The 24,876-nt window shown below is 49.8% G+C and overlaps 1 protein-coding gene across 6 annotated transcripts in view; it reads right to left on the bottom strand.

Annotated features, from left to right (window-relative positions):
• The window catches only part of LOC111146744 (protein tyrosine kinase 2), a 250,228-nt gene that overhangs the window by 137,831 nt on the left and 87,521 nt on the right, over positions 1 to 24,876 (bottom strand). For 5 of the 6 annotated variants that reach the window (XM_022502422.1, XM_022502423.1, XM_022502419.1 and 2 more), the window contains 2 exons: positions 17,988 to 18,154; positions 5,836 to 5,923 (listed from right to left, as the gene is read on the bottom strand). In XM_022502422.1, coding sequence (XP_022358130.1) covers positions 5,836 to 5,923; positions 17,988 to 18,154 — 255 coding nt within the window. The remainder of the gene's footprint in view (positions 1 to 5,835; positions 5,924 to 17,987; positions 18,155 to 24,876) is intronic. The other variant, XM_022502425.1, reaches the window with a different exon arrangement.

Here is a 24,876-nt window from a genome sequence, read left to right as displayed (position 1 = left end):
CGTAACAAACACACAGGGAAACGCATCACTAAGAGTATAAGCCAGCACCAGCAGACGTCAGGCCCAAGAATTTCGGATGTTATAATTCAGAAGAGACATTACCTCTATAAGAAATGGTACAGAAATAAAAGGCAGAAAAATCAGAAAACAGTAAGAGCCATAAATGATGGCCTGGTGGGTTTTCTTAAAGAGGGAAGGAACACACAACTTTAAAACATGCTAGATAAAAACTCAACAAATGCATTACCCATCCAAGCTGGTCGCAGCTGAGGAGAGTTGGTGGTGATGTGACAGGTTTACACCTGAACTGTAGATCCAACGGGGACAAAGCGCCAAGACAGGAGAAGGAAGTGGATGCACAGGGAGGGCAGCCGGAGAGGTTCTAACATGGACCCGCATGGAGGCCTCAGGCCAAGTCATGAAGAAGGGAGAAAAGGCGAGGTCCGAGTCAAAATCACAAGACATTTCCAGAACTGATGAAAAGAGATGAGCCCCCAGGTACAGGAAGCACATCACAGACCAAGGGGTAAGAAATGAGTGAAGATCCACACCTGATTTGTAACAAAACTGCAGAACACGAAGGACAAAGGAAAGGTCTTCAAACTGGCCAGAGAGAAAGGACAGATCACCTTCAAAGACAGGATGACAGCTAACTTCTCAACAGCAATAATAAACATCCAAGCTCCGAGAGAAAACGCTCCCTGGCCTGACCTATACCCAGAAGCAGGAAAAACGAATCCCAGCCACACGGGAGGCCTGAACAACACTGCCAACAATCTCGAATTCACGTGTGTTCGTCACACTCTGTGCCCAACTCACAGAAGACATGTTCTCCTCTAGCAAAACCAGAGCCTTGAAACAACCTCAGCAGGTGGGAGGTGCTGAAACAGGTCTAAACAAATCTGGACTAGCATCAAGTGAACCACAGACTCTAACCATAGTTCAAAATTATTCTAGAAATGAACCAAACGGGATCCATGCTTAAATGCCTTATGATAACTTCCATGTCCACCAACACGGTGGACCGGATGTCCTGATGAGACTGCTCACTGAAAACAACTAAAAGCACAGAATCAAACTTTTTTTTAATCTTCTGGAATGCTTCTATGAGCTGGGTGACATACAAAACAATATGCAAACCCAAGTCAGGCCGCTGAGGGAATGCAGAGGAATCGGGGGTCTCGGGCAGCTCGTACCCTAGGCCAGAACCAAACACGCACTCACTGTAAAATGTGACCAACTTGCAAGGGGAAGTAAGCAAGGGGATGACGGACACATAGGAACTGTGGCCGAGTGCGTGGAGTGAAAGCGTGGGGGCAGGGGGGTGTGACAGGGACAGGGACCAGGAGACAACAGGTGTGTTCTCTTCATCTGGGCCGCAGCATCACGGGCACTCACGCTAGTACTAACTAGCACACCTCACAAAAGCATACACATATTGGGTGTTACCAAACTAAATAATTAAAAAGAATCAAGGTTATCAAATTCTGGGCCCCCTAAAAATGGATCCATTTAGCCTGGAATCCAGTGGAAATATACGTACACATATATGTATACATCTTACATATTTTCGTCAACAGAAAAAAGATTTAAAAAATTATAGAATGGGTGTCATTTAACTCTGAGGCTTCTATTAGGTAACTTATCCCTGAACTCAGTGAAAATTTCCACACTCAAGTTCTTACAAAATACGAATCCAAGCTGGTACAGCCATTCTGGAAAACAGCATGGAGGCTCCTCAAGAAGTTCAAAATAGAGCTACCCTATGACCCAGCAATCGCACTCCTGGGTATTTACCCTAAAGATACAAATGCAGTGATCTGAAGGGGCACATGCACCCGAATGTTTATAGCAGCAGTCCAGAATAGCCAAACTACGGAAAGAACCTAGATGTCCACCAACAGATGAATGGATAAGGAAGATGTGGTATATATATACAATGGAAAATTGCAGCTATCAAAAGAAATGAAATCTTGCCATTTGCAACGTGGATGGAACTAAAGGGCATCATGGTGAGCGAAATAAGTCAGTCAGAGAAAGACAATTATCATAGGATCTCCCTGGTATGAGGAAGTTGAGAGGCAAGGCAGGGGGTCGTGGGGAGTAGGGAGGGAAAAAATGAAACAAGATAGGATCAGGAGGGAGACAAACCGTAAGAGACTCTTAATCTCAGGAAACAAATGGAGGGTTGCTGGGGGGTGGGGAGTAGGGATAGGGTGGCTGGGGGATGGACACTGGGGAGGGTATATGCTGTGGTGATTGCTGTGAAGTGTGTAAGCCTGATGATTCACGACCTGTACCCCTGGGGCAAATAATACATTATATGTTAATTTTTTTAAAAAGGGGAAAAGAAGAGAAAAAAAGGTTCTTACAAAATACTTCAGTTCCATTCACAATTCAGTAGACCTTGGCTACAAACAGCTGCTGAAGGGCTACAGTTTTATTTATGCTGTGTGTGTGTGTGTGTGTGTGTGTGCGTGCGTGCATGTGCATGTGCATGTGCACAAGTGCACGTGTTTAAACAGGGGAAAGCTCTGAACTCCTAACTGATTTCCAACGGTGGCATTAGGACTGTCCCAATCTGGGTCCTGCCTGCACAGGTGAGCACACGGGTTGCCCGTGACAGCGCTGGAATGCCCGCGTGTGCAACAGGACAGCTTCTGCACTGAGAGGTTAGCACAAGGAGCTGAGTAAACACATAGGTCCTTGTCAAAGCAGCAACGTGAACACCATGCTCCTTGCACGACTCTGTTAGGTCAGGGTAGAAACAACAGTACGCACGTCTTCTCCCACGAGCAGAACCACGCGTGTTCTATGCAGGGTGGTGGTAAGTGCCAGCATCAGCGTCACGGCTCCCGCGTGTGCGAACGCGGCTGCGGAGCTTGGGTCAGGACGGACACTCACATCTGACGCTCCGCACAACTTATCTGAGGAAACTCTTACTGACCTTACTGAGTGAGGCTCCGGTTCCCCTTCCGGTAGTGCACTGCTCCGATGAGCCCCCACACACATGCACGTGTCCGTCTTACCTATACCGTGCGCCCCTGCAAGGGCAAGGGTCAGTGTGACAATCGAACTGCCCACAGTCCACTATTTCTTCCGCACCCACTGCCGACACTGCCCCACGCGATCCGGAGCGTGTGAGTGCGCTCACGGCTCTTTGTACAGCTGCCAACTCACTGGTGGTGACAACAGTCCTTCCCCTGCCCTCCCCCTGGACTCTGCACACACACCTTTACCTCCCTCTGTCTCCTGTCCCTGGGACACCGGCATGGATCAGCCTTCAACATGGGCAAAGGGCGGTATCATGACGGCTCTTGTATTTCTTTTAAAACACAGGTCCATGGTAGAATACCATAAAGTCACACACAAAGTGACAGCAATTATTTAGCATAAAGATACTTCGAGTGATGTTTCAGAGTATTTTGGGGACTTCCTAAAAATGTGCCATATGACCGAACAACTGTAAGAGATTAAGAAGGGTCAGGTTGCGAAAGAGAAAGTGCAGGAACAGAGAAAGCAGAGGGTGGGGTGGAGGCACACAGGATGGAGAGGGACATGTCCTGTCCCGGAAGGTGAGCTCACACGCGTGTCACGTTCACAGATGGTAACTGCCAGCTGCTCCAGGGCCTGGCGCTGCCTGCAGACCGAACGTGGAAGACTGGCGGGGCACGGGAAGGACGGACAACCCCACCTCACTCACCGGGATAGGTGACACAGCCGTGCATCTTACTCGATGGGACAGCTGGGCCGCTACACGCACGGTGAGCGCATGACGGGACGCGTGCTCCCCACCTCTTGGGTCCCCTAAAGTCTGCTGAACAACAGGGACCGCAGTGAGCGAGGTCTCCGGAGGAAGAGGAAATTGGGGCCACACCAGCACGTGCGGTACTTTTAGTCGGAGACAGAAGCAAGGTCCCGTCAAAGGAAAAACGAGGACAGCAGGTCGCAGCGTGGAAGGACCAAGAATGCGGCCGGCTGCGAGGTCGGCCCCGAGTTACGAAAGGGAGGGACGCGAGCCGGTGAGGCCTGACTGCGAACTGCAGAGACCAGCGTCACTAAAGCAGTCATGGATTCCCTCGGGGGTGGATCCTCGCAAAGAAATTACGCCAACAGTGACAAAGATCACCGAGGAGAGCGAGAACGCAAGGCAAACCCACCAGCTAACCCCTGTCACCTGCTTCGCTCCAGCACGAGGCTTGTCAGACGCCGCCACCGAGCCGGGGAAGCCCCAGGGCAGCTTGTAACCGGAGGTCACCCCTGCAGTACGAGCGGGCCCCCAACAATCTCCACCGCATCAAAACGGGACTCTCCTCTTTCCGTGTCGCCAAGTGCAAACCCCCTCTCCCACGCAACTCCGCATCGCGCTCAACCTCCCCAAGCTCCCGTCGGGCCCTGGCCTCAAGCTTCTCGCTTCCGACGCGGTGAGAAAACAGGCCCAGTACCTGGGAGCAGCGTCCTGGCGTTCTGCGCTCACAGCGTGGGTCTCCCCAGCAGGAACCCGCAGCTTTCTCACACCAGGAAAGAAAACGACCTACCCGGCTACCGCCTTCCTTCTGAAGTGAGTCCATCCCTTCTCGCTCCCGCCATCAGGCAGCGGGACTGATGCAATCCACCCCTCGTGTTCATGTCCCGTCAGTCTCCCACTCCCATCAAACCCACCGCTGAATGCGCTCCAGGCACCCTCTGTCTCCCGCGTTTCCTACCTGCACGGCCGGAGAGTCCGCCCACCCGCTCGCAGCCGCCTTAAAACCCATCCGGTCCATGACGGATGCCGGCGCCATCAGTGTGGTCTGACTTCCCGACGACAAAAATTCTCCTCGAGACGTTCACTGACTACATCCCTTCAATAGCTCCCCTAACTCTGCGGGAGGAAGCCTACAGCCTTCCCTTTTCACGATGTGGGCCCCAGCTCCTCTCCCCTTTCTGCTCCAAACTTTTTAACTCAGATTAAGATGCGCCATGTTTCCGAAAGTACGACTCTTCCCCGTCTGCGAAGCTGGGGACTCCTCACATGACCCCTCCCAGGACAGCGCGTGGGCTCTGCACCTCCACGGGGTCAGCAGACACTCTCGGCATGGCCACGCCCGCTGTGCTTCCCGACAGCAGGGACTGAGCACAGGTCCTGCTCGCAGGACATCCCCGCCCAGCTGAGGAATTTAGGATGCAGACGATCTCATTTATTTCCTCTGCGCTCTTGACCCACTGCAGACACGTAATAAATATTTTTATTAAAACGAGGAACGACCACGTGCTTCTGGCTGCAGAACGTGCGCGCACATGTCAGCCAGTCCTCGCACCTGTTTCTCGTCACTCTTCGTGGAAACGAACAAGCAACGTGTATTTGGACGTAAAATTCTATTGGTTCGTTTACGCCACACGTGTGTATTGCCTAACTAATATTTGAAGGGGTAAAAAGGAAGTTACTCAGTGCAAAAAAAAAAAAAAAAAAAAAAGTCAATTCTGCCTTTATTTTGCAAACTGCTCTCGAGATTCTGTGACTCTCGGTGGCTCTGACAATAAATTCCACATCGGCCCAGCCTGCGGATACTCGGGCATGGTAACGGTACTTGAGTTAAAGGCAAACCAATGCTTGTATCGCTTAGGATTCACTGTACCACACAAAAGAAGTATCTTTAAAGATCTACCCAAGTGTATAAGAATTCAGGGTCAAAAATTCAAAATTTCTCACTGGTTAAAACTCTCTCACTGCCATACTGTGACAAATACACATTCTCCCAAATGTTAGCTTTAATCAAATTCTAAAATAAAACCATGTAGTAAGTAGGATTCAAAGCCACAAAGAATAAGGGATATTAGAGCACTCTCGTATACCTGTTGGTAGAAGAAATTCAGAGTTGGCTTGTCTTCCGTAAACTGGTTTAGAAATCCTTTTGGCAAATAACGAATTCTCAATTCATATCTAAAAAATAATTCACAAAATAGAAAAATCAGAAATAATTTTCTCAATTCATAGTCTACAATTACAGCATTATTATAACTATGGCATAACCAATTACTCTGAAATATTATCTTAAAAGTAACTTAAAATACAAGTAATTTTTAACCATCCATTTTCAAACTTTTCAGCACAAAGACGTGCACCTCAGTGTCCAGAGCGAGCTCAATGATCCTGCAAGGGACAGAGCAGAAAGAAGCCCAGAAGGCACCCGGTCCTAGCAGTCACTGTCCACGCAGGGCAGGGGCAGCACCTCCCCACACTTCCCCGATGGCTGACCTCATGCGCATGGAACCACACAGAACATACCCTTTCCTGTCTGGCCTTTGTTCACTCGCTGACATGCTTGTGAGACTCAGCCTATCTAGAAGCAGACGGTCGCTCTGAGCTCATAGTATTGCATGAAATGTCACACCACCGCTAAGGACCATTTGAGTTATTCCTGCTTTTTTAGCTATTATGAGGATACAACACTCTTTTTTTCTCTTCCTCTAAGCATAAACTAGTTAATTGTTCAGGAAGCCACACTTCAAGAGTGGTGGAAACAAATTTCACCAGAACGCTCTCTCCTTCTCTCTTTTCCATGTCCTTTACGGGCACAGACTGGGAGTGTAAGACAGACAGACAGATACACACACACACACACCCCTGCGTTAGCCGGTGCCACCCGTCAGGGAGCTGAAGAAGCCACACCAGTTTAAAGTCCCACCAGCACGCAGTGTTCTGGATCTCTCTGCCCGGCAGGGCTCTTTCCTTGTAGTGACCGATGCCCGCTGCAGCAGGTGTGCCGCCGACGGCCCCGTCTAATGACTGCCGAAGAGGAAACCTCCTTTGGTGAAACGTCTGTTTCTTCCAAAGGGCTGTGGGTCCCCCTTTCCCACCCCCAGCTGTCTTACACGTTCAGGGTGTGAGGCCATCGCTAGACTCCTATCTTCCGCCACTCCAAGACTCGTCTTTCGCTCTTTGACGGTGTCTTGTAAAAATTATTTTAAAAATCTTTTTATTTTAATGTTATCTGTCGAGGAAGAAAGCTCATAAATTTTATGCAGCCCTATTTACACTTTTCCTTTTTGGGAAATTCTTTTAGTGTTTTGTTCGTAAAAATATTTGCCTACCCAAAGGTTATAGGAAGATCTGTTTTTTCTTAAAGTTTTATTTACCGATGTTTAAAAAAACGTAATAGTCTCACAAGGGAAACATGCTAATAAAGTAGTAACACGATTCTTTTGGTTAGTTAAGAGCGGAAAAAACGCAAGGTACACACACACACAGGCCCCGCTAAGACCGTGGAGTGTCTGCCCTCATTAAAATATGCAACTGCCCAACAGCGAGCTTCCCTTCTGCTCCTCCTCATCGAGGTCAACGAGTTACTCCAGACGCTGCACGTGGGGCAGTCCCTTGTGGAACACGCTAGAGTTCATTACCGCCAGCACGTTCCAGGCCCCCCAAGGCACCACTTCTACGCCACATGCCCGTCAGAGAGCAGAAGCGCAGCGAGTGCCGGTTAGCGGACTAGAAGCCGGCTCTGCAAGCAGCCGCGCCGGCCCAAGGCTGCACGTTCAGGATCAAACAGGACAGGAGGCTTCTGCGAGGGATGCTATCGCATTTGACGGTAAGGAAACAGACCCAGCTCAAACACTGTGACCAGCCGGCAGCCTGGCCATGCTGACAACGGCTCCGTGGACACTCCAGGACTACTCGGGGCCCGACAGGGATGGTGATAAGGACGTGACCCTCAGCCTCGTACTCCGCTACGGCCCTGCCAGAAGCAGGAAGAACACAGGCTCCGGAGGGGGTTGGCCTGGGCTGGGACTCTGGCTCCGTGGCCCACCCCTGCCACCGCCTCTCTGTGCCTTGGTCCCAAGCTCGTCGGGAAATGAGTGAGTGAGTGAGCGCAGAAGCCCGCGCACACTCCCTGGCCCACAGTGGGCACGAGCTCCACGGCTTACTGATGGCATCAGCGGTCACTCCGCGCCTACTGATTCCTGCGCCAACCCCTTCCGAGGCACAGCTCCAGGGGCTGGGGAGACACCAGTGAATAAACAGGCCAAGCACCGGCCCTTGAAAATCTGAGATACGATTTGTGGTGGAGTCAGAGAGCAAATGCACAGTATCTCGGGGGCAGCGGTAAGCAGGACACAGGTAAAGAAGCTCGGTAAGGGGAGCGACAAGTGACGACAGATCGCTCTGCACAGCCCCAGAGGACACTCCGATCCAGGGAGATCTGAACAAAGATCTGAGCGGGGAAAGGCCTCATTCGGTTATGTGCAGAGACAAGAGTTCCGCTCTGATGGAAGAGAATGGGGGGCAGCCCTGAGGCAAGAGGATGTGTGGGAAGGCAAGTGCGGCTCGACCGCGCTGAGCACGAGCACTGAGCAGGCGGGCAGCAGGGAGAGGCGGGTTCGGGAGGCGCCAGATCACAGAGGCCCCTGTGCATCGGGACTATGGGGCTCGGAGCACAGCAGGGTAATCGCAGGACGGACGTTCCTCAGACCAGGCAGGTCTACACACTGTTGTGTGAAGGACAGACAACAGGGCCCAGAGGAAGAAGCAGGAGGCCTGGAGGCAAGCGCAGTACCCTGGCTGAGAAGTAATGACCCTGTTTTCACGGATGGGAGAAAGCTCAAGGCATTAGGTAAGCGGCCCAAGGCCCCACAGGTATGAAGTGGCAGACAGGGACCCCTCTCCGGCAAGAACATGCACGAAGGCCACAACGCAGAAGGAGACCAAGAGAAGGCCACTGCGGCTCAAGAACAGAGGAGCAGGACTGACCTGAAGCATGGACAGGGAGGCACGCTCTTCAGATTGTGAGGATTCTGGTCCCTGCTTCAGTCCGCAGTGTCTAGCCTGTCTGTTCCTCCACAGCCCTGCTGAACTGCCCATCTGCCCAATCTAATCACATGCCATCACCCTGGCTCAGTCCCTAACCACAGCACCCAACCCCACAGCCTACTGGCCCGAGAGGGCTGACATCCCCACTCGCTCCTGTCCACGAAACTAACCATCCTCCTTACCCTTCTGTTACCATTCTAAGAGCCTGACAGCATCCTGAAACACATTTTTACTATTCTGCTATACGCCATTCCATGGATTTCTGGACAGCAGCTAAATAGAACATGCTCCAAATAATCTTTTTGCTTCTTCTAAGTAATAACTTCCTATTGAGGCCACTGAACTAACCTCCTCAGTCTCACCTCCCACAACAAGCACCAAGATACCCATAAGCTGACCAGCTAATGGCGGAGGAGTAGGAAGTGTTGGACCAAGAATCCGTTAGCCTTGATACTGAGAAGGGTCAGCTGGCCCATCTGTGTGTCATGAAGTAAACAAGGCACAACTTCCAGAAACAACACAGATGCTGTGTTTCTTGATGGGCCTTGCAAACACTGTGGTACTGACAGCTCTTTCTCACAAGGGACCTCCATTTAGAAATCCCCGAAAGAAGAATGGAAATAGAAATTCATTATTAGGTAAAAATTCTAGCAGTAATAGCTGTAAGAAACAATCATCCATGGTACTGAGATTAACGGGTGAAAATCCATGAGAAACGGGGTCTCGGCAGAGTCGCAATACACTTATCCCCCAGCAGGTACTTCTCAATTACAGAGGGGGAAACAGTGACTTTACGGGGCAGGAACCTGGCCACCACCTTAAACCAAATGATCCAAGTTGAAAACACCTGTACAAAGGAGTCCCATCATCGCTACAGACTTCCTGATCAGATGTGCTACGATGGCTTCCACAGCCCGACTGTAGCATTCTTGCGAACAACATGCAACCTCAGCGTCACCATGAGAAAACCCCAGACCACCCCCGTGGAAGGACACGGTACAGATAACCAGCCTGTATTCCTCAAGTGTCAAGGTCATGAAGGACATAGGCAGAGGAACTGTCCCAGATTAAAGAAGACTAACTAAGGGGTGTTAAGTGGTACAGTCGCAGAAATCTGAGTAGCATCTGTGTACCAGTTAATAATACCGTATCAGTGTTAAGTTCCTGGTTTCAATTACTGTACTATATTTACGAAAGTTTCACCATTTTAGGGAAGCAAGGCGAAGGGTACCCAGGACTTCTGTGTTCTATTCTGGAAACTTCTGAGACATACCGAGAACAAAAAGAAGTTCACAGACGGACTGTTCCATGCCCGAGGGTAACAGCACCCACCAGAACCCTCTCCAGCCAGCCTGGCCGGAGTCAGCCCGCAACCGCAGACCCAGCGGAGACGGACAGAAGCAGACCCGTCTTCCTGCTGCTCCTGTCTGGGGCGGAGGCCGCCAGCGGATGTGCATTAACCGCCAGCGAGCTCCAAGTGCGTCCTCACTTTAAAGCATCACTTCCCAACCTGCCGGAGCGCGTTGCGGCCGCTCTGCTTTAAAGCTCAGCAGCGCAGGGCTCCACCGGGAGACTTGCTTGTAAGGGAAGGCCTGTGCGGAGTCGGTGTGATTTCGAGGGAACATAGGGAACATAAAGGAAAGCTTCCTAAACTACCATTACTCATTTTCATTCGTCGTTTTTGAAAAAGGCACTTTTCCTCCCTATGAAAGACTTGTTCTCCTGCCGAGGACTGGAAGCAGTCATGTCCTTGCAGAGCAAGGGGCTGCTTCTCGGCAGGGACTGGGCAGGGCTGCGCGGGACGCGGGAACCCCATCTGGTAATGAGGAGGAGGACGGTCCTCACTCGCTCGGCAGAGCCCCACGGTACTCTCTCGGAGGCCACGCGAGCCACCTCTCAGACCCGGCCCTTGAAGTCCTGGATTCGACCTCACGAAGGACTGGACCATTTCCCCCCAAAGCTCTGACAGTCTATTTAGATCTGACTCAGCCAAACAGACCACTCTACACAGGTCACTCCAGATAACTGAAATTTAATACCAAAATTCGGCTCATTAGAAAGCTCTAAGTGCAGAACTTCACAACGGAAATCTGTCGGATGACAGTCTCTCCAGACCACAAGACACTGCTTGCTGTGGTATTGGGACGGTATCGGGTCTGAGACTTTTGGGGCTGAACTCAGGGTCCTGACAACTACTCCCTGCTCGGCTGGGCCCTCCCAGGAGCCCAGTGACAGGGAGGCAGGCCCCTGCTCCCTCCTGGGCGGACTGGAAGCATGTGTCTCCACGGGGGGTGATTCGCAGAGTCCTGCCTCCGAACCCCAGGGCTCCGCACTCATCCCTGGGATGTCTCCGTCATGGCGACTGGCGGGGCAGGCTGCTCCTCCTGGAGAGGCTCTGGGTGATTCCCCTCTGGTGCTTCACTTAGATCAGCCACACTGTCTTACTCAACTGATGTGTTCCCCACAATACTCTTTTAAGTTTTTCTTTCTTCATTTTATAAAAGCTTATCATGCTCCATGTTGTCTTCTAGGACCTAGTTTTTTTTTTAACTGAGGTAAAATTTATGTTACAAAAAACCCAGTCTTTTTATAAAGTGTGCAGCTCCGTGGTACTCACGACACTGCCCTGGGAGACCGCGTCTGTCAGGAGGCAGCGTGGCCAACACTCGGCCATCCCGCTGCGCGTCTCCCTGCGCACTCATTTTCACGTGCGAGACCCTCCTGCATCTCCAGCCCCGTGCAGAAACCCAAGAGTCTCTCCAGGACAAAACCTGAAGGAGCTGCAGGACTGCAGAGTGCGCAGCGGCTGGAAGTTCAAGTCGTTCGCCAGAGAGATTTGCCCATTTACCTTCTCACCAGCAGCGCGGGCAAGAGCCTGCCAGAGCCGCCCTCGTCCTCTGCTGTCAACAACTCACTTTTTTTGCCCACAGAGAGTTGCAGATGGATCCTGGGGTCCAGATTCCCATCTCCCTAACAGGCTCATGAAGCCGACAGCGGCTGCCTGTGATGACTACCAGGTTAGTTTTCTCTTTCGCGATGTAACACCACCGCGTCTCTGGCCCACTTAGTGAATCGTGTGCCACTTTCATGCCCATCAGGAGAACCCCCGACATCATCTTCTGTGCATTACGTGTGTTGCACATAGCTCCTCCCAGTTGCAACTTGCTTTTGCCCTTTTAAATATATACATTGGATACACGGAAGTTCTTTATCTTAATAAAGTTAAATCTGCTGTTATTAAACATTTTGGGGGTATTAAACTTCCTACTCCAGGATCAGAGACACATTCAACTCTCTTTTCCACTAAACTTTCTTCTCACCTGACCCGTCTCAAGCGGGTCTCTGAGTATTGGAGGTAGGGTCTAACTTTGTTGTTACTCTTCCCACAAGGACCGCCGTTTCTCCCACCAGCCCTCCGTTTCCCCAGCGGCGAGGCAGGACGCCTCTGTAAGGCCCCACTGCCCGCCACAGTTAGAAGCACACGGTGTGCCGTAAGCTGGCTTGCGGAGGTGTTGGAAGTGCTGGGGACCCCAGGCGAGCAAGTTTCTGTCTCAGCGTCATCGGGCAACCTCAACAGATCCTGTGGCAGACGGCACGCGCGCGCGCACACACACACGCACACGCACACACAGTCTATGTTCAAAAACCTCCCAAGAGTGGAAACCGACATCCAGTTCCTCTGTGAGCCCTGGCACTTCATCTGAATACGATCCTACTTCTCAGAACGAAAGCCAGGCACCCAGCGGCCCGCACAAAGCCACTGAACCAGGAATATGCCTGCTGGCAAGGGCGAACGCTGCCCATTGCTCCGGTTTTCGTACGCCCATGTCTCACACAGGAGTACAGGACAGCTGAGGACACAGACCACTCTCTATCCTCCACCCATGGGAGCCACAGGAGCTCGAGGTGGCTGTTAAGCCTCATGAAGCCTCAGGTTTCTTACAGGTAAAACGGCAAAAGGTGAGGCCCCACCCACCTGATCCGACTATCACAATAAGAAACTTGATAAAGTGAGCCAAGTGCCCTGCATGATGCAGACGTGTGTTAGTGTGAAAACACTGCTAAGGACACACACTCGTGGAGCGAATGCGCGTTCCTACTCGTCACACGGTGTCGTCTCGGACGGTCTTGCACTTTCACTGCCACTAATTCCGTTTTCACTGAAGAAGTTTTTACTGGGCGCTCTCTACACGCCAGGCACAACTGACCAGAAGCCAGGAGTAGACCAGGGGGTAAGACCAAGTCCCTGAGGGAGAAAAGTCATCTGGTGGTGGGTCAGCAGTGGGCCCTACAGACAGAGCAGTCGGAGAAGACCACAGGGAAGAGGGGACCGCAGAGCACGTGCCCTACATGGTGGGAGGTCCAGGCCGTGCTGGAAATGGCAGAGGAGCACACTGGCCCGTCTCACCAGGTCCAGAGACCCCAAGAAGCAAGATGCTTGACTTGCTCGAGAACCAGTAAGAGAGCTAGGTTGGAGCAGGGGGCAAGACAGAAGTCTGTCCCATTCAGCAGGCAAGAAAGCTGGCAGCAGAGAAGAGCCTGACCCAGCAGTTCTGAAAAGGGAGCACTGACACGACATGTCAAGGCGCCAGCTGCTGGAGCGCAGGGAGGGGCACGAGAGCGAGAGGCGGCGGCTGAGAGTTGATCAGGAGCTCTGGAGTTGGCTCCAGGTAGGAGGAGGAGCTACTGAAATCTTCCGCAGAGGTGATTTACAGATTTCATCGCATGTGCATATTTTTAAAGACTCTTCAGCAAATCCTATGCGCTCGAGCTTAAGAAACGCTTGTACAGCTGCTTCTCACTCCTTCTATCACTGCTCCCCCAAGCCACCAGCTTTTAGGATTTTTGTCTGGCTTAGGCAGTAACTGGTTTCCTGGTCTCCTGTGTCTATCCAATGAAAGTGTGATTTCAATGCCAAAGGCTGGTCTACAGAGAGAAGAAAGAGAGGTCACTGGAGCAGCCCCCACATTTAAACACTAAGCAGGAGAAGACAGCGAATGGTTGGTCAAGTAGGAGGGCTGGGCACGCACGAAGCAAAGTGCAGAGTGCTGCTAGGTAAGAAACGACTGACAGCGACGGCTCCTACGGGAAGGTGGGCTGGAGGACGAAGCAAAGAGCCCAAGGGAGGTGTAGAACTTGGCAGCATAGCCAGACCCTCAGCTAACTGGGAGTTTTACTCTGAACCATGAATCATTTAGGAATGTGTTTTTCAACTGATTAATACACTGTTATGTGCAGGACTCCATATTTCCACATTAAAAAGAATAGTGAAAAACATAATTTAAAAATGACTTACTACTGTTTTCTTTTTAATTAGGAGAGGTCAATTTCATTCTTTTATTACTATTTTTGCTTTATATATTTTGAGAAATGTCTTTAGGAACTTGTAAGTTTAATAGTTCCATCTATTTTGGGGCACCTGGGTGGCTCAGTGGGTTAAAGCCTGTGCCTTCGGCTCAGGTCATGATCTCAGGGTCCTGGGATCAAGCCCCGCATTGGGCTCTCTGCTCAGCAGGGAGCCTGCTTCCCTTTCTCTCTCTCTGCCTGCCTCTCTGCTTACTTGTAATCTCTGTCTGTCAAATAAATAAATAAATAAAATCTTTAAAAAAAAATAGTTCCATCTATTTCTACTCTTCTTAAATTCTTATGAAATGAGCCTGTTATTAAATGTAGTTGCCCTTCATACCCCTAAAAATGCTTTTCTATCTTGAAACTTTTTAAATAAGATATTAATAAAGCAATACCAATCCCCTCATCCCCCTGGTTAGTAGGTAGGAAAATTCTATCTATCCATCCATCCATCTCTCTCCATCCATCCGTCTATCCATCCACCTACCATCCATCTCTCCATCTTTCTATCCATCCATCCATCCTTCTATCCAACTATCCATCATCTCTATCCATCCATCCACCCACCATCCACTTTTCTATCCATCCATCCATTCACCCACCATTCATCCATCCACCCATCCATCTTTCTATCCATCCATCCCTCTCTGTAGCTACCCATCCAACCATCCAACCGTCCGTCTATCCATCTCTCCATCCATTCACCCACCACCCATCTATCCATCTTTCTATCCCTCCATCCATCATCTCTATCCATCCTTCTATCTATCCACCCACCTGCCGACCATCCATCTTTCTAAATGAAGTTAAACCAAACAGAATGCCTCTGGATGGAAACCATGGACTTCAGTGGACTAGTGAGGCTGGGTATGGTTTTATCAAGTGCGTATGTAGACCTATACGTAAATGGTTCTGAGACACATCCATGTGCATGTGTCCTGAGTCTTAAGGTAAAATGTTTCTTCTTGTAAGTCACATAAAAACGTCTACAACATTGCTGTTTTAGATACCCGTCATAAAGAGCAGAGAGCTGGCTTCTCTTTCTTGGTCACACACCAACATCTCTGACCAGTTACTGTCAGTCTGCTTGAGCTTACTTCCAAAGTCTCGTCTGTGACTCCTCTTTGTCCTGCTTTCTAGTCCCTTCCTTCTCTTCTTGCTGTTTCCCTAACACCTACTCACCCACCTACTGCTTAGGTTACAAAAGCTACGTCTAATGTTTCATAGCCGTCCTAATATGCAATTTTATTTTTTATTTTTTTATACATACCCTTAAAACGTGGCTGACAGAGCTTTAATTCTGACCACCTCTCTTCTGACAGGCAGCCACCACTTGGGTTCTACTTTTTTAATATAAAAAATCGGTTCTTATCGTTATTTGTTCTTAGAGCCAATGCTTATTTTTATCTACCCGATTTTGCATCTGAGACCCTCCTTTGGAAACCACTATCTTTTTCCTGAAATGTGTCTGTAGGAGGCTCCTTTGGTGGTGAGCTCTCTGAGGGCAGTATCTGAGCCGCCCTGCTCTTGAACGGCAACGGCATCTGACAGACAAATGCGGGCTGCCCGGCACTTCTCACCGCTTGGCGAGAACCGTGGGGAAACGTGATTTCTTCCCTGGTTGTGTTTAGCATCATCTCTTTTTCTTTTGCACACGATTTGACTGTCATCTACCGATGTGCAGATTCATGGCATTAGCCCCATTTGGGATCTTACGTTAATCCTACACCTGAGGATTTATGCTATTCACCACTTCTAGAAAATTCTCAGCCATTACCTCTTCGGAATATTTCCTTTTCCTCATTCCTTCTACTCGCTTGGAGAGCCCCTGGCAGAAATGGGCTGACTTTCTCATTCTTCATGTTACATAACGCGCCTTCATACCTTCCACACGTTGATCTCTGTGTGCTGTCTTTTGGGAAGATTTTCTCAGATCCACATTTCTGTTTACTAATTTTTCCGCTATATCAGCTGTTTTACCCATCCAGTGGTTTCTAGAACTTGTGTTTGGTCCTTTTTCAAATCTACGTGGTTCTTTTACAATAGTCTCCTGTTCCTTACTAACCCTTTCTTTAAGTCCCGGCTCCTCTGGCGTGCACAGACAGGCAGTATGAAGCCTGACCCTCCCAGGAACACCCGCAGGGACCACCTGCCCTCCAGCCCACTGTCCACGCACCTTCACTGATGCCGCCCGCCACGCCACCCCTCCCAGCTAAGACTGCAGGAGTCCTCCTGCGACGGGCATGTTCACTGCAAAAGCCTCGCTATGAAGTCAGCTACACTCAACTGAAGCTGTGCCCCCAGCTGTCTCTGTACCTGGAACTCAAGTCTGTGGCCTGTCTCCTCCATCTTTACCTCCTAAGACTGGGGAGAGCTTTATGACAGATATTTTATGAGCTGCAAATGTACAGAATGTAAGGCACACGCAGCTGGCCTGGCGCTGGGCTCCAGCCGCTCGGTGCCGGCAACACGGCCGTGGCGTAACCTTCACCACCTCCGTCCGCATCCGGTTTGGCACTGCATTCGGCAAAGCTCCACCTCGCCCAGGCTGGGCTCTCCTTGCTTATGAGGGTTCAGGCTCCATGAAAGAGAGCAGAGGCCGCTCAACTCTACTTGAAATTAAGCAAAATAAAGTGGCTTAAAAGAATAGAAAGCAAGCTTGAGGCTCAGAGGTCCACATTCAACAGCACCTTACAGAGCACCAGGGGCACCATCATACGGGAGTGCGCCTCTGACAGGGCCACATAAACGAAGCAGCTGATAGAACTGTGCTGAATAAACACACCTGCGGTATTTTAAAGTAACTTTTAGGTATTCTTAGCTTTGAAACACTTACTTGATTGAATGATCAAACAGCGGGAGGTCACATCTCTGCCAGCACCGAAGTAAGCCAACCCAACGACCTGATCATGGACTACCCTGTCAACTCGGCCCGTGCCGGCGGCCCGGTAAACCGGAAATACAAGTATGTTTCTCTGGTAAACCGTAACCAGGACACGAGTGTATTCGACAGGAGATTTATTAACTTTCGCAGGTTTTTCTTTTCAATGTGTCTTCTAATCAGTTAGGTTGCTGGACTGTGAGGGACCAACACTGAGCACTGTCCCCTCCACAACCGCCTCTGTCTCTGCGGCCGTGTCTATGAACACGAGGGCACCGTACAGGGGGTCCAACTTCTCCCACACTCTAGTGTTTCACACGTACGGCTTCCTACTAACATGCTGCTCTGCTTAACGGTGGAAAAAATTATTATCTTTGTGGGGAGAGAACCAAAGAAAGAGAAATTACAGAGAATTCTTTTAATTTACCTTCAAATATGTCAGTTTCACTAAGGTCAGCACGAGTCACGGCCTAATTTAATTATAGTGCGCGGACGTCACTCAGACACCCCCTCTTCTCAGGCGAGCCGGAGGCTACCAGGCACCACGGAGCAAGCCACGCTGCTTGTTAATGAGATAATTAGGTGTGGTCCCCGCCGGGCTCACGAAGTCCTGCTGCACAGAAGGATGCTAACAGGACAGAAAGGAAAGGAATGAGGACCTGAGCTCTTCGAGCCGAGGCTGAAACAAAGGGGTCCTGACAAGAGAAGTGCGACGAGCCCAAGGCCGTCACCACTGAGCCCATCAGAAGCTCAGGCAGTCCCAAGTCGGTGGTGCCACAAAGACAGACTAAACAGAAGTCTAGAAGAGATCACTGGTTAAATCATTACCAGCCAGTTTTATTTAACACAGGAGTCGTGATTACAATCAGTATGGAAATTAAGCAAAGACATTCATCCTCTTGTGTGTGATTTAATACGCAAAACAAATCAAGTGTGAGTCACACCAAAGTAGGTATGTAATCTTACTTCCACTCCTCTGGTGGGTGTGCAAGTTCATACTTCTCCCTCACATTGGAGACACCCATATCCAAATGGAGCCAGTGAACCTCCTCTGACCGCAGGTGACTGAGGCGAAATCCATAGCAGGCCACGTGCTTTACTTTGTGACTGTCCACTATCTTCTGAATGATGCCCTAAAACATACCCCCCACAAAAATGACTGTTACAAACAAAAAAAAAACTGTATGCTAAAAATTAATGCAATGTTCATTTCTTTTAGTTAATTATCAGAAATCTTTGGTAAAAAGAGAATCAAGTTAAACAAATTACTTAATTTTTCTTAGGAATCTTTTTTTCTCAAATAGTATTTTTACGAACAAGGAAAAGTTTTGAAAAAACACAAAATGAGGCTCTTTCCCTTTTCTTTAGTGATAAACAAGGCATGGAAATGTACATTTCTGCAGCTCCACCTCTGCTCCATCCCCAAAACCTGACAAAGCATCCCAGCCACCCTCTGCACGTCACTTGCTGATTAAGGAGACCCGAGGACAGGGTTCCACTTTCTGAACCCAGGATGACATCTTGCTGTAGACCAGGCTGCAAGTTCAGTTTCATTTCTTAGGAAACACACTTAGAAACATACAACGAAGGCCACGCTTCTGGTGATACCGATGGCGCAGGAGAAGCTACCCGGTCGGGCCTGCCGCACCTGCTGCGTGCTCTCTACGGATTACAGTGCAGCAATGCGAACAGCCCCCAGACCCGGTGCTCCTAACATGTGCCATGAGTTCAGAGACGAAGGCGGGAGGGAAGGCTGCCTCGCCAAGATGAAGCTTATCCTGGGACTCGGAAAGGGAAGCAGCAGCCCCGAGTCCTGACCTGTGCCCGCCCAGCTGTGGAAGTCACACATGCACACAGATGTCAGTGGGCAGCACACACGGGGCCGCACAAGGGAATCCAATAGTCCGCCTGCGTGCTTACGGGAGGGTGTGCTAATCACAGTCCACTGCACTCTTCTCCATGCTCCAGGCCATTCATAATTTCTAATGACGCTGATATTAACAGGAAAATGACTGCCAAAGGAAATCGTCACTGCTTTGTTTTAAATTAGCAATTAACTGAAAGTATCATACTACTTGTAATATAATACACGTCTTAAAAAGTCCCCACGCACACTAAGTATTTCCATATTAGGACATGATGCTGTCGATAGTAAGGATGTTCCCATCCCTATTCCTGAGAAAAGAGAAGCACACGTACTATATGCGCAAAAGCGGTCAAGGACCCAGTGTGTCCCCGCCAAAGGCATCACGTGACACCTGCCCATGGCCAGCCTCCCCTTCAGACTACTGGATCCCAGGAGAAGGCTGTGTATCAAGCATGGGAGAGTGACAGGGGAGGGGAGAAAGCAAGGACAAAGGACTGGGCTGGAGGAGTCACAGGCCACTCCGCAGAGCAGACGAGCTCTCCATGGGACAGGAAGGATGTGCGCAGCCCACAGAAGTCTGGGTGAAAATGAAGTAGGCGTTAAGTGTCCTTCCTGGCTTTCGGATTCAAGGGCCGGAATTTCTGATGGGGACACCGTGAAGGACGCTGCAGCCAGTGTCTACCCAAGGGCACTCAGCCAAGGGACAGCAGGAGCTGACACCCAGCCCGCCCCGTCTTCACTCCGTGGGCTCGGGGTGGGGGATCTGCCGAGAGGAAGAGACCTCCATTTCTAGCAATTCCCTCAGAGGCGGCTTCTACAGCTTCTCGTTGCCAACAGCACGGATCTCTGAGCTGCACAGGACAGGCACTGGCGCCTCTTTCAAATCCCCACAAAAGCGTTTTGTCTTCCTGTCCCAGCTCTGCCAGTGCACCATTGAGTGCACAGCGACACCACTGCCCTCGCGAAGGCTTGGGTTCAGCGCATCTTCTCTCCACTCCACGGTGGCTCCCTGGCAGCTGGCTGATTCCAGAGCCACCTCGCTCCTGTTAGGGCCGCAGTTCACGTGCAAATCTGTCCCCAACCACCGGTCTCAGGGGGTCTATCCTTTGGGCACAGACTGTTTCTGACCATTGCACGTGCTATCAACAGTCGGGGAGAAATCCCACCTTTCTGGATGCCTTCCCTGAGGACCCCCAGCAAAGGTTATCTTCATGACCCTTCAAGGAATAGGCACGCAGGTGCCCACCTGCAGAGGGGAAGTGTACGGACGCTTAGTCCAGAACTGTGGAGCCCGGGGGAAAAGCAGGCTCCCAAACGGGAGTCTTGTGGGGTAGATACAATTTCAGTCCATTCACTTGCTCACACCACCTGAAGACACCCAGAATGACCTCAGGTTTGGTTCTGTGGAACAAAGAGCTCCCATCCTGCAGGAGCTCCTCATGAAACAAGGCTGTAACATTCACTTTTCACTAAAATATTAATAGCAATTAACACACAGACATTCCCCTTCATTTCCCGTTTTGCTTTTTCATTATGCTTCCATATTGTGTTCTGTCCTACTTCTCTAGAACTCCTCAATATCTCGTCGCTGACTCAGCTCGAGCGGCAGCCAAGATTACGGATATGCAAGGACTTACATATCTGAAGCTCAGTATACACACTGAGTAACGTAAATAATTTTGAAAACTAAATATTTGGTTCTGCGTAACTGAAAAGTAACTTTGAGAACTAAATATTTAGTACGGAATGCACACTCAAAACAAACCACCCCAACATTACTACCATATGGAATGTACGCACATATCACACGTTATTACTTCTGGAACACGCACGCTTAGTAAAGGACCTCTAGGGAGACAAGAAGACAAGGGTTTACAATATGCCACTAATGGCACCTGAATTAAATTTAAATTTCTCAACCTGGTTTTGATGTCCCAGGACAATCCCACCCAGAGTATATAAACCTACATTTAGCTACTTTGAAATATCCCTTTACTCATCTATATCATATCCCAGAATTGGGAAATATATAATATTCCTGATTAATTTTGACATGAGATATTCATAGGAAAGGGATTCAGGGATGAAAGACCCTAGCCAGTGTGGGCACCATGCTTCTGTCTTATCAGGAACACAACACGCAGCCTCCAGAGCCATTCTCTTCCGAGTGGACAGTTATCTTCTTGTTGGCTTCCTTGCTCTGGGGGAGAGCGGAAGTGAGATGTGTGCGGTACCGCCACGAACAAGCTTCTAGCTGGTGTCACACACGAGCAGCACTGCTTAAAAACAGATGCACTGGATCAAAAGCGACTTAAAAATGTGGCATTTTGGAAGTATGGCCACCAGGGAAACTACGGCAATAATACTTGGCACATAATGTTCGAGACTGTCCTTCATCTCACGCCAATGCCGGATAAAATCAATCCAAGTTTAATCAATGTGATGGACAGCGGGGTGGGGGCGGGGCATTTCATTGTTGCTCTAGTTTACCTTTCCCTGATTATATACTAGTAAGATGACGCTGTAATTTCATTTTTAAAAGTTCTTTTTATGATTCTGCTTGGTTCAACTTGGTCACTTATTTTTTAGACAATGCTCTAGAAAGAAATAATGACCTTTCAACTGGTAGAAAGAAATCCTGCAAACTGTCGCTTCACGTCCATTCACTCTTGAATATTACTCACTCATTCGGTGAGTGAACACGTCTGCATCTAGCCTACATACGATGGGTAAGACAGAACCCGTCCCCTCCGAAGCCTTAGTCTAGAAGGAGAGAGGTGATGCTGAACACATACACTAGCACGGCCAGTCTGCGGGGAAGGTGGCAACCAGAGAGCAGGAGACATTTGTTCTGTCTAGCTGTCTTCTCAGGGATTTGCAAGGCTCCTTTATCACGAGAGAGATCTGAAACCCCACACGGTGCTGTTAACAGCGCTCATCTCTTTACTTCCTCCCAGGAGCTGCAAGTGCAGTCATCACTCCTGATCTGCTCATTACAATGTCCGGCGGTTCCTGTTCCGTGTCTCTCTTTCAGATGCTCTTCAAGGTAAGGAAGCCAACTGCTATCACTGTCGGTTTGGCACTCAGCCTGAAGTCGGCCCCGAAGTCCTCCGGGACGACAAAGTCCTTCCTCCTACTGCTGCTCTGACAGATGACCACAAACTTCTGGGCTTAACAGAACACAAACGCGTACTTCTCAGTTCTGTAATATCACAAGTCTGAAATGGGTCTCACTGGGCTAAAATCAAGGTGTTGGCAGGGAAGTGCCGCTTTCTGGAAGCTCTAGGCTGACCTTCTCCAGCTGCCAGAGGCTCTTCTGTGCATCCACAAAGCCAGCAGCATTGTGTCCGACCCTTCCTCCGCGGCCCCCTCCCTCTGACCACAGCCAGAAAAGGTCTGCGGCTCCTCATCTCCCCCATCTCAAGGTCATCTTCATCTTGGTCACATCCACCATGGAAGGTCACGTATGCACCAGTTCTGGATTAGGACGTGGACCTCTTCAGGGGCCATTATTCTGCCTGCCACAATCACCAACTCTGCAGGTCTAACAACAGAGAATTAACTTCCTCATGCTTGTGAGTCTCATAAACTTCTTAACATTGCTTTGAATTCCATTTTTTTCCCTAAGGTTTTTCTTTCTAGTTTCTTCCTGGGTGACACTCTCCCTCCATTAAAGGAATAATTTAACTAAAATCTCTGTAGTCCTTTCCTGCACCAAAATTATTTGAATACACAGTAATCAGTGTTCGAGTTTTTAAACGCACATTCACCGGCTCCTCAGCAGATAGAAGTTTACATTTGAAAATGGAGACACGCAGAAGGCATCAGCGCTGGAGACCACGGGAGAGACCACGGGGCTGCTGCACACAGAGGCCTCCAGGCAGCCCTCTGCGGCTGAGCTCGGGGAAACTGCCTGCTGGGTGCCTTCCCCGACAGCCACCAGCCATTGCTAGCACAGCACGGCTCTGTTCACAGAGCTCCCAACATCCACCAACTCACAGAATCGCAAACTGTTCACGTGTTTGCGCACCCCGATCAGAAAGCTGATTTTAAACTGATCAGAATGTTTCTCTCTACTGTCATTCTTCCCACTACCAGCTCGGTTACAACAGTCCCAATCCAAACACATTCACCTTTTAGCAAACCACAGGACTGATTTCCTCTCGCAAATTCACGCAATTCCATCACCTTGCTCTAGAGGTTCAGGACGAGCACGGAAACTTCCGAGTGCACTGCACAGTCAAAAAAGAGCCTCAGGCTCGTTAGTAAACTTGAAGATGATTTGAACGTGCCAACAATACTGTCCAAAAACTCAACTGCAACTTAATCTTCAGTGGCATCATATGGTACCTGCCCAGATTTGGTGTCTGGGTACAAATGGATTGTTTCAGACCCTGTGATTTAAGGAAAATAGTAACAAGGTGGGACTGAAGGTCTGATAGAAGTTATCAGTAAGCTCAGGTATGGTTTTCAATAGGTGTAATCTCTATCAATTCAATTTCTTTTATGATTATTAGTCTACTACTTGGTACTTCTGCAACCAATGTTCCTAATTTACATTTCTGTCGGAAATACTCCATTTCCTCTAGGATTTCGTGTAGTCACTGCAATGGGGATCTGCCAAGTAGATGCTGTGTGCCTGCGAGGCCCTGCTGAAGATGCTGGGGACATCAGTAGGAGGCAGGAAGGCCCCTGCTGTCACAGAGCTTTCAGTCTAGGGGAAGAAAGCAGAGAATAAAAGAGTAAACAAATCAAGAGACAAGACAATCTCAAGGAGAAATCACCATCAAAATGGGGTGACGGGCAACAGAAAAGGTGGAAAAGAGGGAGCCCTCCTGGGCTGGGAGGCCAAGGGAGTAAGGGCAGTCACAGAAATTAGATAAGAATGGGCCACGAGGAGTCCATTCTCATAGGCCACTGAAGGAACCCGGCTTTCCTCTGAGAGAAATGGGGAGCTGCTGGAGGTTTTGAGCAAATGACTCCAAGACCGGCATGTTGGAGAAACAGCCCAGGAAGCAGCAAGTCCAAGGGAGCGAGCCGGAGGAGAGAAGGCTGTGGAATGTGACAGGGAGAGGAGAGTCAGGGGCTTCTCAAGGACCCGAACGCTCACCCTCCACGAGACAGGAAGCCACAGGAAGGTTCTGAGTGGAGGAGCAACACACGCTTTGGCTTTTTCATAGGATCACCTCGTTGCTGGACTGTGAACAGACAGAGGTGTCCCCAGGGGACGGTGGGATGTCAGGAGACCAAGTAGCTCAAAGAAGGTGTCGCAGCAGGGGTCAGATGACGTGGGTGGATTCTGGGTGCATCTGGGGAACCGTGTGGACACAAACAGCTACTGAATTAGACACGGGGCGTAAGCGAAGGAGGAGCAACAGGTGATTCTAAGTGTCTGAAAGACGGGAGGCCCTCAGATGGACGTACAGACAGTCCTTTCAGTCAGAAGCACGGAGACGGATGAGAGGGGCAAAGGCAGCTGGGCGGCACAGGTCCCAAGTTCAGAGGGAGACCAGTCAGAACAGGGGACAGGTGTGGAGAAGGCAGAGCTGGAATAAACGCTGGTCACAGCCTGAAGAGACCACGGCAGTGGAGGAGAGGTGCGAGGGGGCTGCACGCAGGCCACAGCCTACATCCCTCCAGCACTTCTTTCTGGGCTCACGGGTCTGATCCATGAAGTCTCCTAACTGTTTTCTTAAAGAGAGCCTGTGGTGTTAATGTCCTACACCCTACTTCTCTATAGACACCTTCATTCCACGTCTTCACGAGCAGTCTGTGTGGAAGACTTCTGAGGTGCAAGTTCCTTCCCTGAGCCCTGAGAAGACACCGTCCAGTGTGGTCCTGCATCCAGCACTGAGGATGTAAATGTCACTGTTTCCCAAGCAGGGGATTCCTCTGGTAGAATCTGGAGTTTCCTGTAACTCTTATTACTCCGAAGTACCACTACCATGTTTCTAGATGACCGTTCGTATTCAATATAGTCCGGCATGG

This window comes from Enhydra lutris, unplaced genomic scaffold, assembly GCF_002288905.1.
Source record: "Enhydra lutris kenyoni isolate GAN:26980312 unplaced genomic scaffold, ASM228890v2 scaffoldscaffold14, whole genome shotgun sequence".
In the NCBI taxonomy this organism is placed as follows: Eukaryota; Metazoa; Chordata; class Mammalia; order Carnivora; family Mustelidae; genus Enhydra; species Enhydra lutris.
Note: the sequence above shows the minus strand (reverse complement) of the source record. Positions and strands in the feature narration are given on the sequence as shown.